Source organism: Meleagris gallopavo, chromosome 1 (assembly GCF_905368555.1).
Source record: "Meleagris gallopavo chromosome 1, MGAL_WU_HG_1.1, whole genome shotgun sequence".
Taxonomy (NCBI): Eukaryota; Metazoa; Chordata; class Aves; order Galliformes; family Phasianidae; genus Meleagris; species Meleagris gallopavo.
Window position 1 is genome coordinate 104,884,251 of NC_139404.1, and position 18,239 is coordinate 104,902,489.

The 18,239-nt window shown below is 41.5% G+C and overlaps 2 protein-coding genes and 1 long non-coding RNA gene across 11 annotated transcripts in view; 2 read left to right on the top strand and 1 right to left on the bottom strand.

The window, feature by feature from the left end:
- The window catches only part of DOP1B (DOP1 leucine zipper like protein B), a 46,808-nt gene extending 41,697 nt beyond the window's left edge, over positions 1-5,111 (top strand). The window contains 4 exon segments of the mRNA XM_085242732.1: positions 123-178; positions 607-756; positions 1,218-1,347; positions 1,894-5,111. Coding sequence (XP_085098858.1) covers positions 123-178; positions 607-756; positions 1,218-1,347; positions 1,894-2,154 — 597 coding nt within the window. The 3' untranslated portion in view covers positions 2,155-5,111.
- LOC146545548 (uncharacterized) lies at positions 731-9,174 on the bottom strand. 7 transcript variants are annotated; one of them, XR_014887954.1, is made up of 5 exons: positions 8,943-9,174; positions 6,811-6,961; positions 6,136-6,198; positions 2,701-2,755; positions 731-869 (listed from the first exon to the last, which is right to left on the bottom strand). It is a non-coding gene; the product is annotated as an uncharacterized LOC146545548 (long non-coding RNA). The 7 variants fall into 7 exon arrangements; XR_014887956.1 differs by lacking the exon at positions 8,943-9,174 and adding an exon at positions 8,478-8,677; XR_014887951.1 differs by lacking the exon at positions 8,943-9,174 and adding an exon at positions 8,399-8,482.
- MORC3 (MORC family CW-type zinc finger 3) overlaps positions 8,701-18,239 on the top strand; it is a 29,344-nt gene continuing 19,805 nt past the window's right edge. For 2 of the 3 annotated variants that reach the window (XM_085242746.1, XM_085242747.1), the window contains exons 1-3: positions 8,701-8,877; positions 13,339-13,411; positions 17,522-17,654. In XM_085242746.1, the coding sequence (XP_085098872.1) occupies positions 8,839-8,877; positions 13,339-13,411; positions 17,522-17,654 (245 nt within the window). In that variant the 5' untranslated portion in view covers positions 8,701-8,838. The remainder of the gene's footprint in view (positions 8,878-13,338; positions 13,412-17,521; positions 17,655-18,239) is intronic. The other variant, XM_085242756.1, reaches the window with a different exon arrangement.

Here is an 18,239-nt window from a genome sequence, read left to right on the forward strand (position 1 = left end):
TGATTTTGTGAGTAAACCAAGAGGTGGTTCCTTATAGTACTTACACTACTATGTGAAGAGTATCTTTTTATGATTAAGTTGTTCAAATGATTCAGCATTTCCTTAAATTTATTTATTTCAAGATTCAGACGTTTCTACAACTGGAAGAAGAATTAACTGAGGAAGATGAACTATCAAAGTAAGAATTAGCATTTACCTGATGAAAGCTTGAAAGCTGTTAGCAATTGTGCTTGTTCTGCATCTGCCTTTTTTTTTTTTTACTTGTATATTTCTGAAATTGGTAAATCAGTATTTTTTAAGCAGCAGAAATAGTTATAGTTACAAAAAATGATACTTAACAGCTGCATACAAGAATAGAAAAGAGGCAAAGTCAGTGTTTGAATATTAAATATTTTAACATTGACTTTTTTCTGAATACTTTAGATATCTCTTTCCATGTAACAGCCTTTTATATAAATCTGAGTGTTAATACAGAATAAAAATAAGACTTTTGTGCACAGGTGCAAGTGCACATTTGTGTAAATGTGTACATTTCCCTTTTGCTGAATGGAAAACACTTAGTGGATTTATGTTTAATCGTGTACTTCTCAATTTTTACTACCACAGAAGCAACAGCAAGTTAAGCAAACAGAAAGTCTCAGGTGATGGCAGTGGATCTGACATCCAGCAGAATGAGCTGTCTTTGTACTTATCCGCTTGCAAGTTTTTAGACACAGCGCTTTCATTTCCACCTGATAGGATGCAGTTGTTCCAAATGTAAGTCCTTTAGTTGCTTAACTGTTCTCCAGGTTGTTTCTGTACTTGTCCTTTAATGTAATTCCAGATATTAATTTCACTGTTTGTTCTTTTCACAAGTGCAGACTTTGATTCTAGGACAAAAGTAATTTGGGATATTTAGAAAGGCAATTCAGTCTTGTCAGCGGAGGAAGATTTCACTTTATTTGAAGGTTATCTCACATGGAAAAATAGGGAGAAGAAAAAGAAGGACTGTTCTTTGTTTTCCTTTTGCCACACTTGGGAATTTTTTTGGAGACAGTTGCATTCAAGTACTGATACAGTACTGAAGTAATAACTCACTAAGTTTAGCTCTGGTAATAGCATAACTTCATAGTTATGACAGCTCTTTCTGTGAACAAAACAGTGCTTTGCTAACTATGTCTGATCCAAACAGGGAACTTTTTTCCTGTCTTCTTAGCAATGTAATCCTTTTGTTTCAGGTATAAATGGGCATTTGTCCCAGAGGTGGACACAGAGTCATCTACTGTGACTTCTCATCTGGTAGAAAATCATCAGGAATGTAGGCCACACATAATACGAATCATGGATCTGCTAAAGATGAAATACAGGGTAAAGAAAGAGTGCTTTACTTATTTTTCTTTTTTAAGCCTTTAGCTTACTTTTCTAAACTAGTGGTAAGATTGTAAGTTGGGTGAGAGGTTTTTAGATGTTAAGATTTCATACGGTTTTAAAAATTATCTGCCTGCTTTCACAAATGTATCTTGAAAATGCCAGTTTTCTTTTGCATGTGGAGTGGCAAGAAATTTACCATAAGAGCATTTTAAATTGCCATTAAGGTTTAGTAATAGTACTTACAGAAGAATGCATTAGTATTTATCAGGTACCTCTGCATTCTGCAGCTTTCTGATACCTGCTTCTGAAGGCTTGTCAAACTTCCAATGTTCTGAAATTGTGGAACTTTCATTTAACAGAAGCTCAAATCTGATTATAGAAATAACTCAGTATACTATCTGTACAATTCATATTATGACAGAATTGTAGGCTGTGGACCTCTCAGTATAAAACCAAGTGTATAATACAGGCTTCAAAGGAGCCATATTTAGTAGGATATTGTGTCTTAATGCAGTAAGTAAATCTTGGTTTGCATGTTTACAGGAAAGAAACAACGCTGATGAGGGAATTTCCAAAAGGCACAAATTTCCTCTTTTGAACTTCCACACTATATCTAGCATTACCCAGCTTATGCCCTTCTTCAAGACACTGTGTTGTGCATTTACAACAAAAGGGAGTGAGGCCCAGAATTCACATACTTCTGCATCTCTCTCTGTGGACTACGTTGGCAGCAATGTCATAAAGATCTTGCAACAGCTTGAAGAAAGTGTTGAATGTGACTTCCTTGAAAACATGGAAAGTTAGGCTGCATATCAGACACTTAAGTGGTTAAGCAGTCAAAAAAAAAAAAAAGAGAAAACATTACTGTGATTCCTCTTTTTTTCCCATTTTGAAACTACATTTTAGGTTTTCTTTCAGCTCTCATGGGAAGTACACGATTGTTTGTGTTGTGAATGCAGGAAGGAGGATGTACAGCTTGGTGGTAATTTACCATTGTTACTGCATTCTTTTACTTCTTTTCCTTGTGAAGGATTAAACAGATTTGTAAATAATGATAGAAGATTTTTAACTTGGTGAAAGTAGCAACTTGTACCATTTATCCAGTAATTTCTCAAGTAAGTATTTTACACTACTTTTGGAACTGTGATCTGAAAGTAAATTTGAGAAGAAGCTTATATTGCATGTCAGTGTACAATCAGTTTGCAGAAAAGCCATGTCTTGAAGTTAAAACCCCCTTCTATTTCTTCTTCCTTTAACTGATCCTAAAACTTAGCAACTTGTAAACAGATAATTTAAATTTCAAACAGATCTATTTTATAAGCCTTATTACTCAAAGAACTGCAGACTTACCATGTTTGTAATTTCAGCTTTGTATTATAAGACCGTTCTTCAGGATTAGTGATTCCTAAATAAAAGACATGTACATGCGCAAATAAACAACCTATGCAGTAACATTTTATAATTTGCACTGCCTTGAGGGCTTTTGATTTTAATTAGCTGACTAATTAAAGAATACTCTAATTCTTAAATGGAAGAACTTTCTTCTTTCAGTGGCTAAGATCACCTTGCAACTTACAAAATGCAGTTAAATGAAGATAATCCTGTAAAAATATAAATTACTGTAAATCCCCAGCCTAGTTCAAAGGAAAATTCATTTTTTAAGAAACACTTTTTATACAAATAAATATATTTGGCTGTTCCTAGGTATTATAGGAGTGAGGGATGTCGTTCACGGTGCCATGACAACGGTAATGTTCAAGGTGCAGCTTCTTTTGGATCTGCACCACTTCCACCATTCAGGACCTGGACGAGACAGTGATTAGTTGTACTACCATACAGTGAAGCTGCTTGTCTGAAGGGCACTTCTGACAGTGGATAAATACCACCATAGCCACACATACATCAAAAAGCTCAGATGAATGCTTTTTCCATGAGGAGGTAGACTCCACTGAGATTTTGGATTTACTGGGTTTTCTGACTGGATTTGCAATGCTGATTTGTTTGGAAGGGAAGTTTATCACAGTTTTCATGATGAAAAGCTTTGTCTGCTTCTTTATTTAAACAACGTTGCCTCCACAGAAATGGATTTATAAGATAAAGCTGCAGACTGGTACTTGTGTTATTTGAAACATCTCAACCGAGGCAAATGTGCTTGGTATTGGACTTCATCATTATTGGTGGTTTTTTCCTAATTAAAAAAAAAAAATAAAGGACATGCCAAATAAATGGTTAATGTTGTTAGGTTGTGAGATCAGGGATTCTTATTTTTTATTTTTTTTCAAAACTTTCACAAGAAATATAGGTTACTTGGCAGTGTTTTTTACCTACAGATGTATGAATCCATCTTTGGATTATAAACTGAAATAATGAAAGACTAAGCAACATGCTTTACAATTGTAATACTGTAATGCTGTATGAAGGTAATAAGATAGACTTGTGCTAAATTTAAAGTTTCTGTGAATTTTGACTGTTAAGGAAAGCGATAGAATGAGGTGTGATACTGTGTAGTACTAGGGATGTGAATTATTTGTATTAATATAATCTATTAACAATCTAATGCTGTTGAAATAAGCACAAATGAAAAAAAGTATTCCTTTTTAAGCATCACTTGAAAATTGGAACAGGATATTTTTAAATAATTTTGTTAATTGCTTACATAAGCTCAAGGATTTTCTTTTTAATAATATTGCTAATACTCAGGATGACTTGGTAGTTTGACTTTTAGCTTTCTGGTGAGTGGTTGCATTCCATGCTTAGGGACTTCTTTTACATTCATGAGATGCTACTGAATTGCTGTTAACAATCTAGGACAACTTTTTGCTACTAAACCTTTTGCTTTACATTCTCCTCTAAGCTCTAAACCCGTGTCTTCACTTAGTTTACTTGCTAACAAAAGGCGATAAAGCACTAACTTAGATGGAGGGTTTTATCATCCTTCCCTTTGGAAGGGAATGTCCCATTCTATCTGTCAGGGCTTCAGATGTGCATGAGATCAAACATCACCATCCCACCACCCAGGATGTGGTGGTAAGCATTAAAAATTAAATCTGTAACTGAGCTGCTTGGAACTCCAAGATGATGTTACCTTCTGCAAAAATAGCACTTGCTTCTCTCTTGCCTTCTGTGTGTACTTTTACCTTTGCTCTGTGATTCTGCAGATTGCTGCTTTAAGTGGCCTGCACATCTTTTACCATTATAAAAAGGGTTCTGAACAAAAAACAATGGGCTCAATTGAATTCGTCTTACTCGGATAGCAGAGACTTGCCACTGAATACGCTTAAAGGTATCGATAACAGCGTAACTTCATTCCTTTTCTACACAAGACTAACGTTAGCCCTTTTAATTCTTACAGTACTGCATTTAAATCCATGTGAAGGAAGAGGGTTGTACTATGAAAGCAGTATAACCTCACTGTAGATACATCTGATAAACTTTCGCTTCAAACTCACTAGCAAGAGCTGGAGAGAAAATGCCTTTGCTGTGTGACGTAGTTTTTGCTTGTTTTCAAGCTTAGTTTTCTTTTTCATACTTCAGCTTTGAGACAGCAGAGCAACAGTGCATGATACATAGAGGGAAAAGTATTTAAATATTCACAGAGGTTTCCTTTTCCTGAAGGGAAGAAAAATACAGTTGGTGCAACTATGATAACTGCCAAAGAACAGCAGAACTTTAAATATGGAGCATTAAATAATGGCTAATTGTATTCAATGCTACATTTGAATGTAATTCTAATAATAATATTAAATGTTATTTTTGAAATACCTCTTCAGCTGCAGTTCTCATTTTTAGACTACTGCTGATGGATTGTCTTTTTCTCTGATTCTGTAAAAGCTCTCAAATTCGATCTCAGTGCATGAAGGCTTCTGTGCAGAACTCCAGACCTTATCTGGATTCCTGCAGCCGTGGCTGTGTGCCTGCCCATACATCCCCATTGGACAAGGCTGCACCATCTACCCTGTCTTATTGCCCACCCTTCCTGTTGCATGAAGTCTCTTCACCAGAGACTTCTGAAGTTCATACTGATGCTTTCGTATGTTCTGGGCAAAAGCCTTGAAAGTCCTGCCTTTTCATTTGGGGGGAAGAGAACTCTTCATACAATTTGGCTTGAAGTTCTAATGCCAGAGAAGTATGGTTTCAATGACCCTGATGAATAAGCTATTTTCATATTTCACCCTTTCCCCTGAGTCTTTGTGCATCTTTTTAAGGTTATGCAGTGTATCTCACACCTCATGAACAGGTAATATTTGGTTATATTTTAAAAATGCTTGCAATATGTTGCATGCATTCTGGGAAATATTGTAGCATAGTACAAATAGTACTAATTTATTAATACTAAAGTACTCAATGCCTGTTGAGTACCTGCTTAGTCAAATAAAGATCATCAGGTTTGGCAGTACCAGAACACCTCCACGATTTGCAATTACTGTCCCAAAGCAGTTCCCCGACTTACTTATTCAATACTGGTTGTCTCCTGGCACTCAGCAGCAGAGCTTCAGGAGGAGCTCATGACAGAGGTGAGTGCCCAGCAGACTAGGCCTTCTGATTTCATCTTTGCAAATAGAGCAAAGGGATGGTGGGAGCAGGCAGATAGAAACAGCCTCTGCCTGAAAGTACCATCAGTTTTGATCGACCCTTTCTTTCCAGGGTTGATCAAAACTGATGGTACTTTCAGACAGAGGCTGATGTATGTTTTCCATAACTTCTTTAGCAGAGGCTTGTAAGGTTTTGATCACCACGAATTACTGTACCTCAGGCTTTTAGTTCAAACTTTTTCTTTTACAATACCTGTATCTTCAGTTGTTGGGTTGCTTTTTTCTGTTCGACCTCCACCAAAATAAGAGTTGCTTTCTAGTAGAAGAAAATTGAGATGACAGGATGAAAAATTGTAAGGACAAAGAAAGGAGATGGAGAGGAACACATAGTGTGGTTATAATAGACAACAGGGAGCTTCCCAGCTATAAGTACATATATAAGAATAATCAAACCCCACAAACCCACAACTGTCTCAGGTCTTTCACAAAGAAAATAGTCTGGACTCAAGGTAAGTAACTGTCCACTGCTCAAAATACCTGCAGATAGCTAAAACACAGTAACTTTAATGAAACAGCTGGCAAATTTTGTTCTGTGAGTAAACAGGATGTGAAATAATAATTTTGTGAAATATGCATCTTACTGTAGATGTTACTGTATGCAACTTGGTAGAACACAGTACTAAGTCTTCAGTGAGGGAGACTCTAATTACTCGTGCAGTCTCTTCTTAGCGGTGTGATTTATCTGGGGAAAACTGCTAACTCATTAATAATGGCACTGGAATTTGACCTCAGTGCTGTCTTTGAAAAACACATAAGAAATCCACTGGGAAAGGGAATTGTGCAATCTTTATTGTGCAAGTGTATCTGACATTGCAGCTGCAGTTAGCAAAAAGAGTCAAAGCCCTTTGATTAAACTTTAAGTTCTTACCTTGCATTCTGGGGTTTGCACCTGAGCAAACAGTTGCAAATCTTTGCCATGATTTGTGCTTTTTTTTTTTCTCATTTCTACAAATGATGTTACCAAATACTCAGAATTACAACTTTATTTGGATCACAATAGAAGCAATCCACTGCTACAGCTGTAAGAGAAAACAGAGAAGCAATGTCAGCCGCTACTGTTAGGAACTCTGCCCATGTAGAGCAGTTATGCATTTATGTAGCTTTTGGTTATAGAGCTCTGAACTGTCAGATAAGCAGGAGTACAATAAATAGCAAAAGAGAACAATAACATCTGATTGCTTCATGTAAGAAGGATCTGCACAGACAGGTAAGAAAGCTTGAGATGACAGTACATCTTCTTACAAGCAATTCACTCCTGTATTAATCAAAGGCTCCTCAGGTCATGCTGTCATGCATTTCTTAGTTGGGAAGATTGATAAAGGTAATGCTTTGTGAGCCCCTTACTTCTGCAGTCTGCGGATTTCCTTTCTCATTCATGGACAAACTGACACTGAAAATGAACTGAAACTGAAAATGAAAGGGCCAGAAACAGATCTCTTTGCTTCCGTTTCATAGAATCACAGAAGGGTTTGGGTTGGAGGAACCTCAAAGCCCACCCACCCCAACCCCTGCCGTGGGCAGGGCTGCCCCCCACCAGCTCAGGCTGCCCAGGGCCCCATCCAACCTGGCCTTAAACCCCTCCAGAGATGGGGCACCACAGCTTCTCTGGGCAGCTGTGCCAATGCCTCACCATCCTCTTCAGTAAAAATTTTCCCCCTGCTATCTAACTCTCCTCTCTTTAGTTTTAAACCATTCCCCCTTGACCTTTCAACTATCAGACCATGAAAAAGTTGATTTCCCTCCTGCTTATAAGCTTCTTTTAAGTACTTTAAAAAAAGGCTGTAATGAGGTCTCCCTTGAGCCTTCTCCAGGCTGAACAAGCCCAGCTCCCTCATCCTGTCTTCACAGGAGAGGTGCTCCAGCTCTCTGAGCTCAGGACCTGCTCCAACAGTTCCACACTTATTTTGGGGCCCCAGGCCTGGATGCAGTACTCCAGATGGGGCCTCAGGAGGGCAGAGCAGAGGGGAACTATCCCCACCATCTTTCTGTTGCCCACTCCTCTTGTGATGCAGCCCAGGATACTGCTCTGTCTCTGGGCTGCGTGCACACAGAGCTGGCTCATGTCTAGCTTTTCATCCATCAGGACACCCGAGTTTTTCTCCCCAGGACTGCTCTCAGCGAGTTCTCCTCCCAGTCTGTGCTCATAACTGGGATTACCCCAAGTGCAACACCTTGCACTTGGCCTGGATGAACCTCATTGTGTTCCCATGGGATCACTTTTCAAGCCTGCCGTCTGGACGGTGTCCGTTCTACTGTACCAACTGCACCACTCAGCTTGGCGTCGTCTGCAACCTCGCTGAGGGTGCACCCTATCCCACTACCCAGCTCACCGATAAAGACGCTGAAGAGCACTGCCCTAAGACGGACCCCTAAGGGACACGACCTGTGACCGACCCCCACCTGCACACAGAGCTATTCATCGCTGCGACCGTTCACCCAACTAATTCTCCACCCACCTATCCGCGGGGCCGCAGGGGACAAGCGCCCGCTCGAGCCCCACCCCCAGGCGTGGCCGTAGAGCCCGCGCATTTTTACCTAAAAAAGAGAGGGAAGGCAAAACAAAACAAACCCGCCCCCCCCCCCGCGACACGCCAGCCTCGTCCCACTTCTCCGCGCCGTTGGACGGCCGCAGCCGATGGCCCCGCCTCCCCGCCGGCTGCCGACCAGCGGCAGCGCGCCGCGCTCGACCCCGCCCGCCGCCGCGCACCCAGCGGCGGTCTGTGCGCGCGGAGTAGGCGTGGCCTAACCACTAAGCCTCGCCCCCTCCCGGAAGAGGTTGAGGCTGGCGGCGGAAGCGCGCCGGGAGGGGGGCGAGGCGGATGTGCGCGCTCTGGGCGCTCCCCGACGCCCCCATTCCCCGCTCCTTCCCGCCCCGGCTGTCGCTGCAGCACAAAAGATGGCGGCGAAAACTCAGGGCGGCATTCGCCTCAGCGCGGTGAGCGCCTCAGCGCGGGGCCTGGGAGCGGTGGAGGGGTCTCTAGGAGGCCGGGTGGCCCTTACCGAGGAAGGAGGAGGCGGAGGAGGAGAAGAAGGAGGAGGGGCGAACCGGGCTGGCTGCGCGGGGCCGCGGAGGCTGAGGGAAGCTCCCGCTGAACGCCTCTGGGAGGAGGAAGCGGGCGATTGGACGGCGGCCGCCGTTCCTCAGCCCAAGCGGGAGGCTGCAGGGCGGCTCGGTGTGCCTGGGGCCGGGCCCTTGCGGGGAGGCAGCTCCAGTCGGGCTTGCAGCCGCTCCCGGCGGGAGGTGGTCGGGCCGTCTTAACAGCCGAGGCCGGTTGGGGGTGGGCTCCGCCAGACCCGCTGTTGTGCTGCGCTACTCGGCCTCGCATTGCTCGCTGCCGTCCTTTTCCTGCAGCTGGTGGCTTCTTTATTTACTCTCACTGCGAGCGGGGATGCCGCTGTTCTTTCAGTTGCTCAATACACTGTGGCTGAAACTGGCTATTTTCGAGGGACTTTCTCGTTTGTGTGGTTGTACGCCTCTAAGTACGCTAGCAACGCAAACACGTGGCTTGGGGCCTTGCTTTGAAATCTGGAATTAAGTTGTGGGGGGAAGCTGGATCCTTACAGGAAAATAACCGCTCAGGTGTCGGAATGTAAAGCATACATCATGTGTTGGATTGGGTCATCTTTATAGGTTCCTTCCAACTCGGGATATTCTGTGATTTATGATGCATCAATGTGCTCTCAGCACTGCTTAAATTACCTTAAATTAATTGGCATGATTGCAGAGGTTACGTGTGTCACCTGTTTGAAGTTTGGGAATTGCACTTTCATTTCAGCACTGTAATTGCTCTAAGTGCCTGATTTTATTAGGGAACTGCTCACCTGGCTTTTTAGATAATGTAATGTTCAAAAAAAAAAAAAAGGTAAAATCTCCCTTTGCTTTTGAATGCATGAGTAGTTTAACTTAGGGGAAAAGCGTGCCTCCGTTAACATCTGTTGTGAGTAGCACAACTTGGGCTATGATTTAAAATCTATCTCGGGTAGAAATCACATTGGCAAACTTACAGATGAGAAGTCTCAACTAGAATTGGTGTAGCTAACAGCAATTGGTAACTTTCTGATCTATATTTAGGATTTTATTTATTTATTTATTGGTCCCTACTCATAACTTAAGATTTTCATTCAATGTATTTCTAATTGCAGCGTTTATTTATTTATTTATTTAGGTAGGTTTTCAGTGCAGAGATGGAACAGCTGATAATGGTTGTTTTAACAGATAACACCTTTCTATACCTTCAGACAATGTTTCCCAGCAAAGAGCAATGCAGAACTGGCACTTGGTCTCTTCTGTCAGCCACTGCTCTTTGGAAATAAGTTGGGCTTCACCAGAATGTGTGCATTAGTTTCAGAGGCGTGCATGAACCACACAGCTGGTGTAAGCAGGCCTGGCAATTCATTCTCATTCTGGTGTTTATCTTTTGTTGTCGCTCTGGTAAAATGTTTGCTCAGTTGCACCATGAGACATATTGTGAAAGTGATCCAGGTTAAAAATACAATTTAAAAAATGAGTTGTAATGCGCATCAGCTCTGTGATACAGTTTGTTGTTGTGGTCATGTAGGTGTATCAGCATAACTGAAAGGGAGGATGAAGGGAGAACGTAGCGGAAAGGGGACGAGCACCCAGATGGAAGAAAAGCAGGAGGAGGAGAATGATAGTGGCGTTGTTCAGCCAAAATCTGCAAAATAGCTCTGATAGACAAGGCTGCTTGCTCAGTAGTTGTGATTTGTGCATGAGATGATCCATGAGAGATGGAATAGTTCAGTTTTCCTTGGAAAATTAAAATTCTCAAAACTGCTGTTTTATTGTTAAATATTTACTGTTCATAATTGTAGGAGATGCTCTGCCTGGTACAGTGAGTCTTTCTGTCATATGAGTTGTAGAAACAGTTTAAAGTTTACTTGGATTTTCAGAAGAGGATTTGCTGCACTTGGTCTCAGGATGCCAAATGAAATAGCTAACCAAAACCCACTCACTGACAAAATATTTTTTGGTCGGTGTACAAAGCAGCTGGATCATCTCAACCACAGCCATACTGACATAACCAAAAGCGAGCATTCGCCTGGGGATTAACACTCATACTGTATCCTAGTACTGCATAACTCATAAAGCTAAATAGGCTTAACTATTTCCCGCCAAGTTCCACCTCAGTTGTGGTAGCAGCTGGATATGCTTTGAAGGAAGCTAGGGAGTGCCCTTCAACCACTCTTCTCCATCTTCTTAGTCTGATTTTCTTGTGTATCCTTGTTTCATAGCCTTCTGTTAGTAAATGATGCTATCTGCTGCAACTCTTTGAAAGCAGGACACGGGGAAACGGTTTTAAATTGAAGGAGGGAAGATTTAGGCTGGATGTCAGGAGGAAGTTCTTTACAGAGAGAGTGGTGAGCTGCTGGCACAGGCTGCCCTGAGAGGTTGTGGTGCCCCATCCCTGGAGGTGTTCAAGGCAGATTGGATGGGGCCCTGGGCAGCCTGGTCTAGTATGAAATGGGGAGGTTGGTGGCCCTGCGTGTGCAGGGGGTTGGAGATTCATGATCCTTGAGGTCTCTTCCAACCAGGGCCATTCTGTGATTCTGTAGCTTTTCCTGTGAACTGCCCTCCAGGATGCTCACCTTTAGCTGAGGGAGCTTTAGAGCCAAGAACCAATTTCTTAAAGATCTCGTGTTCTAACTCATATCTTCTGGTTTTGTATAACTGTTCACATTTCTGCAGCTGGGTACCGCCTCTCAGCCTTTTTCACAACCTTACCATCTGAAACAGCAATCCAGGAGAGACTGGTGGAATTCCTGTTTGTTTATAAAAGGTGTTTCTTTTCAAAGTTAGTCACTAGTATGCAGCAGTGACACAAGGAATGGGAGGCATCGTGTTATCCAGGCACTGCATGAGAAGATTTTCTTGCCATACTGATCTACACTTTGCCTCACATAAAAGAGGACGCTCAGCTCTGATTATGTCAGTCTGAGAGATGCTGAAGTTCTTTCTTTCCTTAGCACTGTCTGACCAGGGGAGGCTCACAACTTTGAATTCTCACCTTTCAAAACTACATGGGGTTTTTTTTTTGTTTTTTTTTTTTTTTTCCCCCCAAGTCTTAAGATCTGCTGAGCTGTCATGTAGTAGATGAAGAAACTGAAAGCTCCATTTAACCAAGAGCTGTGGTGTACATGCTGTTTCCAGTAATTGGGCTCAATGTCTTAAATCCTAAATTATTTATAAGCATCTGTTAGGAATTTTTAAAAAGCACAGCGACTTGGGTTGATTGAATTCACCACAGTTTATAAAACACATGACAGTAAAGAGTGTAGTGTCTGTCTATTACTTGCAGTCTAACCTGGTGGAGAAATACCAGGGTTAAGCTGCAGTCCAAAAGTGTGTCTGGGGCTCTCTATGACCTTTGAATCAAGGTGAGATTTCTTGGCAGAAGATGTTGATCTGAACAAGGGCTGCTGCAGCTTTGCTCCCGCTGTGGCACCTAGTTCTGGAACTTGTTTTAGCATTATTCTGTTCTCTGATAAATGATCTTGGGGACCCCAAGTGGTTGCTTCCTCTAATTTAGTCCTTACTAATTATGTGAAAGTGATTGTCACTGTAGCAGTTGTATAAAATTGATTGTGTGGATACATAAGTGCTATTCTGAAATATTTTCCTTATTTTATGTATAGTATAGATTATGTTTTCTCATGCACCTGTACTTCACAGGAGCTATTTCCAGCATTGGATATTCCTAGATGCTTTTTATGTGCCACCAGTGTAACTACACCAATAAGACATAAGCATATATGTGTGCTGTCTGTGTCCAAGAGCTTGTAAAATTATAATTACAGATATTCTCCGCAAATACAGCCATACCAAGATCAACAGCTAAACTTCCCCAAACATTGCACTGACAAAACCATAAGTTATGTGATTCCCAGTTCTGCTTTTCCTGTTCTTTTGGTCTAGTGAATGTATACAAACCTAGGCTTTCATAAATGACTTGAGAATACTTTTGTCACTGACATCTATAAAATGTGTCACATAAATACATATTTTATTGTGCACGTTGCCATCTAGTCCTAGTAGTGCCTACATTCTTGTGGTTACAGCTGATCATAAATGAGGCTGAAATATATGACTGTGAATTGCCAGCAGTACCAACTACCATTTGAAAGAATCTGACAGGTCCCAGTAACAGGCAGTTTTGATCAATATGGGCAAAGGGAGCAGTGGCATTAAACAGTAAGTCACTGGGTGTATTAGGTGTTTTGTTTTTTTTTTCCAGATTAATACTCATGGTTTAAAATGTACATTTTTAATATTTGAGTGCTTGTGTTAAGGTTGTTACTTTTGGATGGAAGCATTGATGGGTTTCTGTAACTTCACCCTGGATCACAAACTGATGCTGTTGTTTCTGTTTTATTTCAGCTTTGCCCAAAGTTCTTGCATACCAACTCTACCAGTCACACCTGGCCCTTCAGTGCAGTTGCTGAGCTTATAGGTATGTGGATCACTAATACTTATGAAACTTTATTTCCAGTTGTAATTTTTTGTTCCATCAAGTAAGATCTTATTCAATTCCTGCTTGATGTGGTTAACCAGGTTTGAATTTTGTTAGGACGAATACATACAGGCACACATTAATGTGAGAAAGCACGCTCATGTAGGAAATTCTTATGCATTTTTGTTAATCTCTGTTTCTAACCGAGTGACAAAGGGTCCAACCGTGAAAGCATACTGACAGCTTGCACACAGTCAGCCTTTGTTATTCCCCTTATTCCTCCACCCTTGTTATCCTATGCTTTTTCTACCCATTGGACCTTTCCTTTTTCTTCACTTCAGTGCTTCTTCCAAAACATCTCACAGTAATTTCTTGACTTTGACACAATACCCCTCAAACATCCTTATTTTGTTTTGGGTTATGGTAGAGTAGTTCCTTTTAACAGTCCATTCATCAGCATCCCAGGAGTTCTGTTATTGCTTTTATCATCTGCTGCTTGTTAGGGTTTGAATATAGGTTTGGTTTATTAGAGCCCGTTTGTCATTTTGTCTTTTATTCTGAATAACTGGTAAGTAAATATTCTTCCTTGTTTCCTTAGTTGGGGAATGGTTAGTGTACCTTCTCTGTTTCCTTACAGTAAAGGTGGGGTATGGAAAGAGCTGTTAATCTAGCAGTTGTCTACTGCCAAAGGGAGCAGCTCTTGTGGCCACACGTTCCTTTGCTTCCTCTGCACTGGTTTTGTCAGTTCTTAATTCAGAAGAGGAGTAACCTAACAAAATAAGAAATTTTCTGTTAGATAAGGCCAGAATTGCCACAAAGATCATAACCGTATGACTATGGGAAGGACTAGATATTTTAGTGATGAGTCATGGCTGAAAAGCTAAGTCATTTCAGCTGTCTTAGCTTGTCATGCCATACCTGGTTGGAATTAATAAACATGTGCAGTGTAAGGCATGGAAGCGTGCCTTCTTCCTTCCTTTGGCCTCTGTTTTGTCATGCTTCTCTTTAACAAAGATCTGCAGAACCACAGAATCGTTCAGTTTCGAAAAGACCTCTGAGATCATCAAGTCCAACTCCAGCCCATCCCCATTGTGCCCACTCACCACGTCCCCAAGAGCTCAGCTCCATGCTCCCCACCAGACCCAGCAAACTCTTTTGTTCAAAGGGCTTTTCTGGCAGCGTTTTTCTTTCCTTTTCTTCCATTAGAAAGCATGTTCATTAGGAAGATATCAGAAACCTCTCAGGCAGCTTGTTTCTAATTCATTTTCCAAATGTATAGTGAGCCAAGAGTAAATTTTTTAGGGTGAATTTAATTGACCTTTGCAATGGCATTAGGCAGATTGACTTAAAGCGTATTAGAGTATAATGTAACCTGGTGAGATTTTAGGGAAAGTTACTGGAAAAAACTATCGACTCGGATTGCTTTTCTTCTTCCCCCCAATTAGCTTTTTTCATGCAGAGAAAAGGATAGCTTACGACTGGGAAGGCACCATAGAATCACAGAATCATTCACAGAATCCCAGAATGGCCAGGGTTGGAAGGGACCTCAAGGATCATGAATCTTCAACTCCCCTGCCACGTGCAGGGCCAAATCATTTAGGTTGGAAATGACCTCTCAGATCTCCAAGTCCAACCCTAAACCACACCCACTGTGCCCACTGCCCACATCCCTCAGTGCCACATCCCCACACCTCTGGAACACCTCCAGGGATGATGACCTCACTACTCCCTGGGCAGCCTGTGCCCTTCCTTTGGAGAAGAAATTGTTCCTACTAATATCCAACCTGATGAACAGATGGGGAAGAACTGAAAGAGAGAAGGGAGGAAAAGAGCAGGATGGGCACATCCCACCTGCAACCATCTCCTGGCTGGAAGCTCCCCACAGGGGGGTACAGTGCATCCCTGCGTGCCATAAGGAAAGCTGGGGAGCCTGGGGCAGCCAGGCAGAGAGTGAGAAACACCAACCCCCCGGTGTGCTCAGCACATTGCCCAAGCAGAATGAGTCCCCTGGTGGTTGCACACTGGGACATGCACACGCCGTGCGCCAACACATCTGCAGCTCTCTGATGTGTTAGCACACATCCAAAGGCACAGCAGCGACATGACTAGTGAGTCATCTTGGTTTTGTGAACTGCCTTTCACAGGCTACGTGTGTGGCTATATTGTATGCCAAATGTCAAGCAATATTAATTGGGCTATGTTATAGAGGCCTGAGTTTTCTTCTGTTCACTCATTAAGATGTTAATGATCTGTATGCTAAAATTTGCTTTTTAAACTCTAGTCCCTAGTGTCAGTGTTTTGGTAATTATGTTGCTGATTTCTGCTAGACCTCAGTTGCTTTAAATGTAAGCAAACTATTGATGCTACTTCCTGGGGAGAGGTTAAATGGGGCATCCAGAGAGAGCTGGTGAGCTAGCAAATCAGGAAACTTGTACGAAGTATGGACTTAAAATATTTTCAGTCTAATTGTACTTGAAATGTCCTCTTTTATTGATACTGAACTATTTTTATGAACTTTTTCACTGTGAGTACAGTGTGTAGTGTATGCTCACAGACAGCAAGCTGCGAGCTATGATTGCTTTTTATGGCTGCTGTGTTGGCCTGAGCTGTGTATTTCTGCCTTTCAGTTAAACGAGTCAAACCAATAGTGAGGCAGGGACACAAGTTCTTTCACAGCTCTTTCAAATCCTGCAAGTAGGGAGTTTAAGGTAAAGCATTTTATACTTCTGTGGAAGTTATGCCTTCTTAGATCTGAACAATTTGCAGTAGCAAGATGTGTGTTTGTGGCTGTCGGCTCTGCTGGTAATGAAGTAGAGCAGCAGTAATTTTTTTCACTTAGACCTCCAATACTTGGGCTTCAGGCTTTTGCTTTTTTTTTAATGTCTGAGTTCTCATTTAGAATGCCCGCAGTATGTAATGTATTTTTGTAGCCATGTGTATGTGCCATCATCTGGAGTGTGGACAGTAACCTCACCTGCAGCCAGTCAGACGAGGTGTTTTGGTGGCTGGAAGTGAATTTTGCAGCAGCTGCCTGGGATGCAGAAAGCAAAAGCAGAAACTTGTCTGGTTTTTGTTTTCTGTTCTCTGTTTCAGCTACTCATCTCAACCAAAGTTTTTGGCTATATGTTGTTGTCATTTGTAGTGGCTAGAAAGATTTTCTTGTTTTCAGGCAAGATTTGCTGGCTTTTGATGGAGCTTCTTCATTATAATCTTTTGATCTACTGTTGTCTATAACTATAGTTATAAAGAGGATAGTATTGTAGGAGGCTTCATTTTTAGCACAACATTACCTTTATTAAAAACTTCTAATAAAAAAAGCTTTTTGTTTCTGTGCAATTTTCCATGACTTTCCTGAGGAGTCTGAGTGAGTGCATAATTCCTGTAACTTCCTGAAGGGAGATTGTGATGAGGAGGGGTTTGGCCTCTTCTCCCAGGCAACAAACCCAAGGAAATGGCCACAAGTTGTACCAGAGGAGGTTTAGATTAGACATAAGGAAGAACTTTTTCTCTCAGAGAGCGGTCAGGCACTGGAATGGCTGCCCAGGGAGGTGGTGGAGTCGCCGTCCCTGGCAGCGTTCAAGTGGTGTCTGGATGAGGAGCTATGAGATATGGCTTAGTGCTTGTGGTAGCAGTGGTAATGGGAGGATGATTGGACTAGATGATCTTGTAGGCCCTTTCCAACCTGGTGATTTCTGTGATCACATACCTGACTGCAGAGATGAAAAGCCGCTGCAATTGTAGAGCTCCCTTAGTTCACAGTGTGCCTCTGCAGGGTTGTTGGATTACCACAAGTGCAAAATTGAGAGCCCGCAATGCCGTATTGCACAAACATCTCTTTGATGAAGCACAGCACCGTAATAAAGTTAGGGAAAGCAATTCCATATAGCTAAAGCATTGCAAGACTAATGTTTGGTGGATAGATTGCGTGTGCATGACTACCAGATAAGGCTGTGTTATGTGTCACAAGCATTTAAATAACTTTGAGAGTTGCTTTTTGGCATCTTCACTGGAATTAAGCACTTTCAGTGCAAACATGTTTTAAGTGTTTACTTTTCTATGATTCCTTTTTTTCTTAGTATCCTGTTCTTGTTTACTTTTCTCCCACTTCAGATAACGCTTATGATCCAGATGTGAGTGCTAAACAGATATGGATAGACAAAACAGTGATAAACAACAATATATGCTTGACGTTCACTGATAATGGAAATGGTATGAACTCAGAGAAGCTGCACAAAATGCTAAGGTGGATAACCTCTTTTGTGTATTTTTTTTTTCTTGTCACAGTTCCAATTTCTATTTTTGTTACTGTTAAACTTAACTCCTTTCTCTCACATGTAATCTACTATGCTCATTTTTCTATTTAGCACTTTTGAGGGTGAGTGATTACCCAAGTGAGGCTCTAGAACAGAGATGCCAGTACAGCTTTCATATAGCTTTGGCTGTTTGTTTTATCTCCTAGTTTCCTTTTATCCTTTCCATCAGCATTCCCATTTACTTTTATGTGCAGGCACGTGCAGTATAAACTCAGTAATGCCCATCAGTGGAAGTAAGGAGAATATTTTCCCCATTTGAACATGCTTTAGACTAAGTTAGCAAATGAGAGGCAAGAGATGTTCAGTTCAATCCAGTACTTCGGTGTTGAAAATATACTATGGAAATGTTAAGGGGAATTAAATTGATGCTGTTATCATTTTACCTTCTAATATCCTATAGTACTTGAACTGTTCTTTCTGCAGCTAGCAAACAGACTGCTGTTCAAATTCTCTTCTATTGTGAAAGATACTCGTCTGCTTCCAGATAAATCTCTGGATATAAATTTGAGGAAGCT